The 8,766-nt window shown below is 50.4% G+C and overlaps 1 protein-coding gene across 1 annotated transcript; it reads right to left on the bottom strand.

The window, feature by feature from the left end:
* Positions 1-2,581: 2,581 nt before the first annotated feature.
* On the bottom strand, positions 2,582-7,422 carry LOC132836988 (zinc finger protein 703-like). The gene is made up of 2 exons (XM_060856595.1): positions 6,919-7,422; positions 2,582-5,172 (listed from the first exon to the last, which is right to left on the bottom strand). The coding sequence occupies exons 1-2, from the start codon at positions 7,126-7,128 to the stop codon at positions 3,823-3,825; spliced, it is 1,560 nt and encodes a 519-aa protein (XP_060712578.1). The 5' UTR covers positions 7,129-7,422; the 3' UTR covers positions 2,582-3,822.
* Positions 7,423-8,766: the final 1,344 nt, after the last annotated feature.

An 8,766-nucleotide genomic window follows, 5' to 3' on the forward strand; every position in this document is an offset into this window, starting at 1 on the left:
CACTCATGACACATCCCAGCTCTCGAATTATCATGGAAATTGTCTTAAATAAACTGGTCAAACTGTAATTCCATTCTCTACCAGTGGTGACAGGGCAGCATCTCTCCAACAGCCACTTGTCAGTGCAGTAGAACAAGTTGGCAAAGTCAGTGTTAACAGCAGCTTTGGGTAAACTGTTCAGTGGATATGGGTTGAAGAGGATGGATAGGTACAGAAGGTAGAGACAGAGTACAATAAGCAAACAGATTGATTTCCAATTCCGAATCATTTCCAGCACCATCAGGCTGACACAGCATTACAACATTGCTCGGTCTCACAGTTAAATCAACAGGAACCTGCAGTACATGCTTCCTGGCGCTGTGAAAATGTAAAAAAAAGTCCAAAAACATGATGTTGACATTGAAGTATCGAAGGCTTTAGACTGAAAGGAGTTTGCAAATCCATGGAATGGCTTAACCTCAGATTCCTCACAGTCAGCAGACCACAGATGCAGATTACTTTTCCTCACATGACTCCACCCTTTGGTTTGTAATCACATGCTCAGAGAGTATGATCCCATCTTGAATGATCTGTTCTTCCGGCTGGTTCGAAAATACAGATTTTCACGTGTCGCCCGGATTACTCAACAGATCTCCAGTTTTCCCACTGACTACACTAGTCAATTTCACAAAGTGCAATGTTATGTCTGCAACAAGAGTTGATGCAGGAAACCAGCCCCAGAACCAGCCACTAATTTAAACAAGTTGTTTCCAATCTCATGTTGCAATCCATGTCATTTCACAAAACCTTGCAAACACATTTTCAGTAAAGACAATGCTGATTTACTGTGCGGCCATCATTACCCTCAGATTAAAAAGAATATATCATTAAAAGTAATGCAGAGGTTACATTTTTCAGAGGTTGCATTCTCTCCGATGCACGCAGGAACTGGGAGAAAGTGGGGCTGTTCTCTTCAGAGCAGAGAAGATGCAGGCCAAATGGAACAGCAGCAGTGCTCCAAGTTATGAAAGTCCTTGATGGGATCAAACTATTACCATTGTAGGAGGGCCAAAAACCATACAATGCAGACTTGGGCTAACAGGCCATGGACCTGCGCATGTTTAAAGGATATACCTGGGATCCATCAGCAAATGTCAAATTTGTCCCAAGTTGGGTGGGACATTGGGGGTGGTAGATAGGAGGTAGATATCTAATAAACTGCCCATTCTTAGCCTCATGTTAACAGCTGGTTTTAAATTACTGCAGACTGCAGAAAAAAGGTAGGTGCTCCCCAATTCATCCCCAATCCCACAGCGTTGTGTTTGATTGCATCACTTCAGTGGGAGAGGGGTGACAAGACATTTGTATAAAATCCCACACTGTCTCATTTCACCTACAATGCTTCACCATAACGTACCAGCCTGACTTCATTCACTTCACTCAGAATTACTCAGCAGGTCAGGCAATGTCTGGTAGATGGAGAAAACACAGTTATGGATGTAGGCCTTTCCCTCATAATCCCAGTAATTTTCTGCTTTCTTTTCATATTCCACAGGATAATCATTTCGTTTAATTGATTGATTTGCTTAAAACAAATTTCGGTGCAGAATAAAATGCTTTGCTTGGAATAGGAACAGCAATTTTTTAACAACAAAGTTTCAGAAATGATACATGTCCTTGGAGAATGGAACTGTTGGGATGGTGGCTTGGCTGTGAATTTCAAACCTCAGGACTGAAACCCCTCCGTGCCGTTTATTTCTGTGATATTTCATCCCAACCTCAGAGTGAAATCCAATATTCAGAGAATTTGCTGCTGCATCACTTTGCTTTCTGCCCACCAGGTGGTGCCCTTCTCCCAGCCAAATCATTCCTTCAAAGCTGCTCGATGTTATCTGCAGCACACAGTGTCAGGCTGTTCGGCCCTACCAGTCCATACTGGCATTTAATCTGCATGGGAGCCTCTTCCTAACCCTCACCACCTCATTCAGCAAAACCTGTCTCCTCTCTTCCTCGTGTGCTCACCTTACCTGCCCTCCACACAGTCCGTGTCCACACACAGTCGGCAGTTGGGAGCATCACTTTCTTGTCACTCTCTGCGTACAGAGATGTTTCTCCTGAATTCCCCAAGGGCCTCAGTACTGAGCTCCGATAGTTATGGCTTTTGCTCTTCCCCACCAGAGGAAGCATTTTCTCTGCCCCAACCTTTAATATTTTGAACAACCTTTGGTTAAGTTAACTCTCAGCTTGCTGCAATGAAGACAAGAGAGAACCACCCAACCTTGGTCACTTTCTCCTGAGCCTCTGACAACCTTTCTGATGTCAACCACGTCAGTCTCTCGCTGCAGGTTTTTCAGCCCTCTGGATCTTCCCCACAACATTGTGATCAGAGCTGCCCAGAGTCCTCCCAGTGGGTCTAACCAAGGTCCAGTATGGTTTTAGGGTAGATCACCTCTGTATTTTGCAATTCTATTTCTCTGGAAGTAAACCCGACTGTATGGTTTGCTTTTTTGTCAGCCTTTAGAAATCTGTGACGTGACTTTTAGCCACTTATACATTCACATTGCCAGGTTCATTTGTTCCCTCTACAAACACTGACTTCAGCTTTTCCAAGTAATATGTTGCTCATTTATTTTTAACAAAATGTAAGTTTTCACATTTCGCTGCATTGAAATCCCACTTCATTGTCCATCTTGCACTTGCTGTATAGATTGAAAGACTGTCTCCTCTCAAACTCCCCCATTTCCTCCTTCTTGATGTCACAGCTTTTCCCTTCCAATCTGTGACAACTTTTCATTCAGATTCAAATGATATCATGACATTAGACAGGCCAAACAAATTCACAGGATCCCCAAACTCCTTACAGGCTGCAACAAGAAAGGATAGAGATGGGAGCCTGGTGTTTCTGACCCTTGTACAAGTTCAGGCACCAAAAACAGACTTCACAGCCAATGACCCGCCTTAACTCCAGACACTGCTGTAACATTGGGAATGCAGCAGCCACTTTAGACACAGCAAGTTCCCATAAACAACAACATGAAAATGACCAGACCATCCGCTCTCCTTTCATTTCCTGATGTCGATCAAGAGGCGTTTAGCCCGGGACACCACCTGCCCTTGTTTCAACAGTGCTGTGGGATCGTTCATGTACCACTTCAGGAGGTTTGTAACATCTGAACCACAGCATCTCCAACAGCACTGCACTTGCACTGCACTGCACTGCGAGAGGCAGCTGGAGGATTCTGTGCTCAGTGACTTCAGTGGGGCTAGAATCCAGGGACTGCTGACCCAGGGACAAGTGATGGGTGACCCCCCCAGAGTCAACACGGGCACCCGTGAAGGGAGGGGCAGCTGGGCGTGGGGAGGGGCAGGCGGCTCAGTTTGAAGAATTCATGAGAAGCAGCCATCAGAATATAAATATAATTAGGTTCTCATTTAATAACAAAATAAGACCTCCCATTTCTTGGATAGCCCTGCCATCATATGTGTATCCCATTTGAAGTACAATACAAAAAAATATTACATCTCCATTGGTTAAAAATAAGCAAAAATCTCAAATGAGAGCAGAATGAGGGATTACCAAAAAACATGCATATCAACTCACCCCCTTTCCCACCCCCCTCGAGAAACAAACAAAAAGAGAATGAAAAATATTTTTAAATAAGACCATTTGAAGAAACTTGTTGTGAAAAAAAAAGAATTGTTTGGTATATACATTGCATTCTACATTAGATAAGGAAGTGAGGCTGTGAGATCTGACAGTCCCCTGTTTGAAGTTAATGCATACAGGTAATAAATACATCGCCCTCCCCAACTGCTTCAGGCATTACACTCCAACGTCTTGGGTCACTGATATCCCAAAGCTGAAGCAGATGCCAGTCTCTGTCCATAGAGGGAGTATGGAGAGTAATAGGGACTGGCAGCAGACATGGTCAGGGCAGAGCTGGTAGGCACTGACAGGTGGCTTTTGCTGTAAGGGTGGTACCTGCTGAGCGCCAGGGTGTGGGGGCTGCGGAGAGACAAGCCATTGGGACTCCCCGGAGGAGCCTGGGGGAGGTGTAAGTTGCAGGAGGCTGGGGGAGGGTAAGCAGCCAGCAGCTTGTCGGTCCCTGGCAGGGCGGTGTGGCTACGTAGGTGGTTGAGGAGTTCCTCGGAGCTGGAGAAGCGTTTGTCACAAGGACCGCCGGCAGACACCCAGTTGCATATGTGAGGCAGTGGGTCGCTGTGCAGCATGAAGCCATAGGTGTACAACGGGTGGGCACCCAAGGGTGGTGTGGCTCCAGTGGTCAGGACCGAAGAGTGCAGAGGGTGAGACGGGTAGACCAGAGGGTATGCAGACTTCAGAGAGGAGGGGTCGTGAAGGCAGGAGGAACAAGCACTGCCCCCGAGGTGAGGAGCATTGTGGTAGGTGAGGCAGTACGGATCACGGCACAGTCCCTGCATGAAAGCGGGAGGAGAGGCCCCAGTCAGGGGGCTGGAGTTTGCAGACTTGCCGGGCATCGGGCAGCCCACGGCTCCAGACAACGGGCTCCCGACCAGGCCGGGCTTGGGCTCCATGGTGCCAACAAACTGCGACGGGTAGGTGGCGGTGTAGGCTCCCACAATCGATCCGTGGTATCCCATGCTAGTTGGGGGCAGGCCAGGGTAGACCGCGTGCCCCGCTTTGTACGGCGAAACAGGTGCCACGTGTCCCGGAGCCAGGCTGGCACTGTCGCACTTGGTCGCAGTCGGCGTGTCCCGGTGTTGGCTGGATTCACTGGCACCGCCACCACCACTGGCTGACCTGCTGTGCACTGGGTTGGCGGGCGAGTGCTCTGGGCAGGCTCGGACCACCTCAGGCTCCTTCTTGTCCTCCACGTCGCCGGTCTTGGCATCGGCCAGGCTCGGGGAGCAGACGGCGGGCGAGGAGGAGGGTGGGCGGGTGGTGAAACTTTGGCAAGACGCGGCCGGGACCCGGAACCCAGCCTTCTCCCCAGACTCCTTCCTGGTGTCGGTGCCCGGTTTGGAATAAGGCTTGAAGCTGGATTTGTCTTCACTGGGTGCCTCGCCCAGTTTGAGGGAAGATGAGGGCCTGGTACATTCCTTCTCACCGGAGTTCAGCGCTGAGCTGAGCTTGGCCGATGGCTGAGGGTCAGGCTTGCCAATCTGAGAACACGTCTGAGCTAACAGAGCCAGCGGACTCTTCTTGGCATCCAACTAGAGAGAGAGAGAGATAGAGAGAGAGAAACAAAAGGGGCTGAATGGGAGAAGATGAAAACACTGTGTGGGTTTACAAGCAGAGGTCGGCTCTCACCAGGACATGGAATGGGACCATTCAAGAGAAAGTCCTGCACAGAGACAGACAGAGAGAAGGGGGGGAGGGGGGTGATCAAAACGGGGAGTGGTTGCAGTGAATGGGAAGGACCCAGGTCTGTTTGTGTAGGGGTGGGGTTGATGGGCAGATAAACATGACAGAACCCAGGATAGGGAGAGCTGGGAGGGAGGTGGAGCCACACAGATGCTGACACGGGGCCGGTGGGCCGAATGGCCTGTATCTGTGCTGTTCCGGGATGAAGCAGTGAGGTGGGGGGGAGGGCACTGAGCTTTCCCACTGGTTCTTCAGGGGGTTTGGTGTGGGGCTGAGAGCTGGTGGGTAAACTTCTGGATAGCCGTTGCCCCGGGAAGGAGGCAGGGCGGGGGAATCGCTTAGCATCAAGTTTCCGAACAGTGACAGGGCAGCCGGGGGGGGGGGGTGGGGACAGCTGATTCTCCCCCGGAGCCCGGGAGCTGGACAGGGACGGAGCAGCCCAGGAGATGGTGCCCTGCAGTCGGTCAGTGCAACACGGAGGGAGCAGCGTGCTGGCTGCAAGGAACTGGAAACTGCAGACACTGTGGGAACAAACTCTCAGAGATCGCCTCTCCCCAACCCTCTGTGTGTGTGTGGGTGGGTGGGGAGAGACAGGAATGACACGGTAAATGACCCAATCTGTCTCTCTCGGTGCAGACCCCAACACAGTGGGTTAATGCGATGTTTCAGGGAGTTGTACAGACACACACAGACACACACACAGGCAGTCCCTGTCCCACCCAGACCCCAACCCTGTGGGTTAATGTGATGTTTCAGGGAGTTGTACAGACACACAGCCAGTCCCTGTCCCACCCAGACCCCAACACAGTGGGTTAATGTGATGTTTCAGGGAGTTGTACAGACACTCACACACACACACAGACACACACAGACATACAGGCAGTCCCTGTCCCACCCAGACCCCAACACAGTGGGTTAATGTGATGTTTCAGGGATTTGTACAGACACATACACACACAGACACACAGGCAGTCCCTGTCCCACCCAGACCCCAACACAGTGGGTTAATGTGATGTTTCAGGGATTTGTACAGACACATACACACACAGACACACAGGCAGTCCCTGTCCCACCCAGACCCCAACACAGTGGGTTAATGTGATGTTTCAGGGATTTGTACAGACACATACACACACAGACACACAGGCAGTCCCTGTCCCACCCAGACCCCAACACAGTGGGTTAATGTGATGTTTCAGGGATTTGTACAGACACATACACACACAGACACACAGGCAGTCCCTGTCCCACCCAGACCCCAACACAGTGGGTTAATGTGATGTTTCAGGGAGTTGTACAGACACATACACACACAGACACACAGGCAGTCCCTGTCCCACCCAGACCCCAACACAGTGGGTTAATGTGATGTTTCAGGGAGTTATACAGACACACACACACACAGCCAGTCCCTGTCCCACCCAGACCCCAACACAGTGGGTTAATGCTATGTTTCAGGGAGTTGGATGGACAGTATACAGAGACACAGAGACAGAGTCAGTCCCTGTCCCAGCACCCCCAGCCCAGCCCAGTGTAGATAGCCCCCTGTGTGTGTGTGTGGTGGATCTCTATCCCGGACCCAGTGAGTTACTCACTTCGATGGGACTGTGCGGAGTTGACGACATGGGCTGTAGATACTCCGGGTGGAAGATGTGACCGCTGTGAGCACTCAACATCTTCAGGATCTTGATGGGAATCCGCTTGGCCTGCCTGGCGGGATCTGACGGGACCAGGAGCCGCCCTGGCTGCTGCTTCCTCTCGCTGCTCTCTCTGTTCTCCGGAGATCCGCAGAGACCTTGGCTCATGTCCCGCCAGGGGGCTGGCTGGGCTTGGGGCAGGAAGGAGGGAGGGAGGGTTGGGGAAGAGGGGGAAAGGATGGGGTGGGGAGGGGGGGAGGGGGAGGGAAAGAGAGGTGGAAGAGCCTTTCACATTGCGAGAGCTGCCCCCCAGCTCGATCCCAGCAGCATTGTCCCTGAGTCTGATCTCCCAAACACTCAGTACACAGTCCCAGGGTCCAGGGCACACCCTCAGCAACTCGCTACAGCTCACCAACACACACACACACACACACCGGCCTCCAGTCTGAATGGCAGCCCCAGCTTCCCTGTGCCCGCCTCCTGATCCTGCACTCCACCCCCACCCCACACACACACACACACAACATCCTGATATTTAAAGTGACAGCACACGGGTGAACCTTCAGAGGGCGTTTCACACACACACACACACAGCCCCGAGAGCGCACACCGTCACATCTTTTGCAGACATTGAAGACACACCGCGCCTGCAAACTGCCCCCTGGTCAGCGCCAGTCCTTTCCCCAGACCCTGGCCCCGAACCGGGCGAACTGGCAGCGAGTTGGGGAGAGGAGTGTCCCCTCCAACACCGGATGAGCTGAGCTGAGCTCACCTCCCCCCCTACCAACCCCCGAGACAGACTCTGCCCTCGTTTCACCAACCCCCAAATGCCTCTTTCCTTGGCTCCCCCTCCCATGTGGGACAATGAGTAAAGCTCCCTGCTCCCAGTGAACACGCAGTGTTCCCATCAACGCAGGTGCTCTGTATATCTCACTGTGTGTGTGTGTGTGTGTGTGTGAAAGTGTGTGGCTATCTGGATGTATATGTGTACGTGTGTGTACATGTGTGTGTATATGTATGTGTGTATTTGATTGTGGATGACACTGTGTGAACATCAGTTAGTGGGACACTACTTTTGTGTAATGTGTGTGTGTACGTGTGTGTCACTCCCAAGCGTGTACATTCCTGTGTCCCTGAATGTGTTAGTATGCTTGTGCAAGCATTTATAAACACCTTGGGTGCAAAGCAATTGCAGTTGTTTGGAGGGGGGGGGGGGGGGGGGGGTGGAGAAAGAAGGATGTAAAGGTAATGACAAAGAAATGTGTAACAGTAAGGTTTCCAATCTGTCAGAGACAGGGGGACAGGTCACCGAAGCAAGAGATGTACAGAACTGATCTTCTCACTCAGCGTAAAACTAAAAATCTCCAATCATTTGCTTTTTTTTCAATTGAAAGGAAGACACATTAAATACCATTAGTCACAAAAACTGTGACAATCTTTCTATTTCCCCCTCTTAAGTATTCCTGAGCGTTTTAAAATAGACACATAAATCATTCTCTGGAGTTTTGCTCTGTCATCACAGTCACATCGAGTTACGTGTTCCTCATAGTCTCTGCAATCACCGATTACAGACCCCAACAAAGATTCCAGTACCTAATGAAACCTGACAGATACTTTTTAACAGGAAAATGTTCCTGGAACTGTCTGAAGTGTGTCACACGGGAGCAATGGGGAGATTTTGATGGATGTGGTTAGAAAAACAAATTCTGAAATAAAGCTGCCAGTCATTTCACAAAACTAACATTTTAGTTCAGCTGCTGAAGTATGCTTTCAGTCAATCCTAAGCACCTTTCGATAACTTTCAGA

This window comes from Hemiscyllium ocellatum, chromosome 48, assembly GCF_020745735.1.
Source record: "Hemiscyllium ocellatum isolate sHemOce1 chromosome 48, sHemOce1.pat.X.cur, whole genome shotgun sequence".
In the NCBI taxonomy this organism is placed as follows: Eukaryota; Metazoa; Chordata; class Chondrichthyes; order Orectolobiformes; family Hemiscylliidae; genus Hemiscyllium; species Hemiscyllium ocellatum.

Bases quoted from the DNA above. Each gene is read 5' to 3' on its own strand.
- LOC132836988 (XM_060856595.1), bottom strand. From the start codon at position 7,128: ATGAGCCAAGGTCTCTGCGGATCTCCGGAGAACAGAGAGAGCAGCGAG. The intron at 5,173-6,918 runs GTGAGTAACTCA...CTCTCTCTCTAG, and splicing joins CTCCGCACAGTCCCATCGAA to TTGGATGCCAAGAAGAGTCC.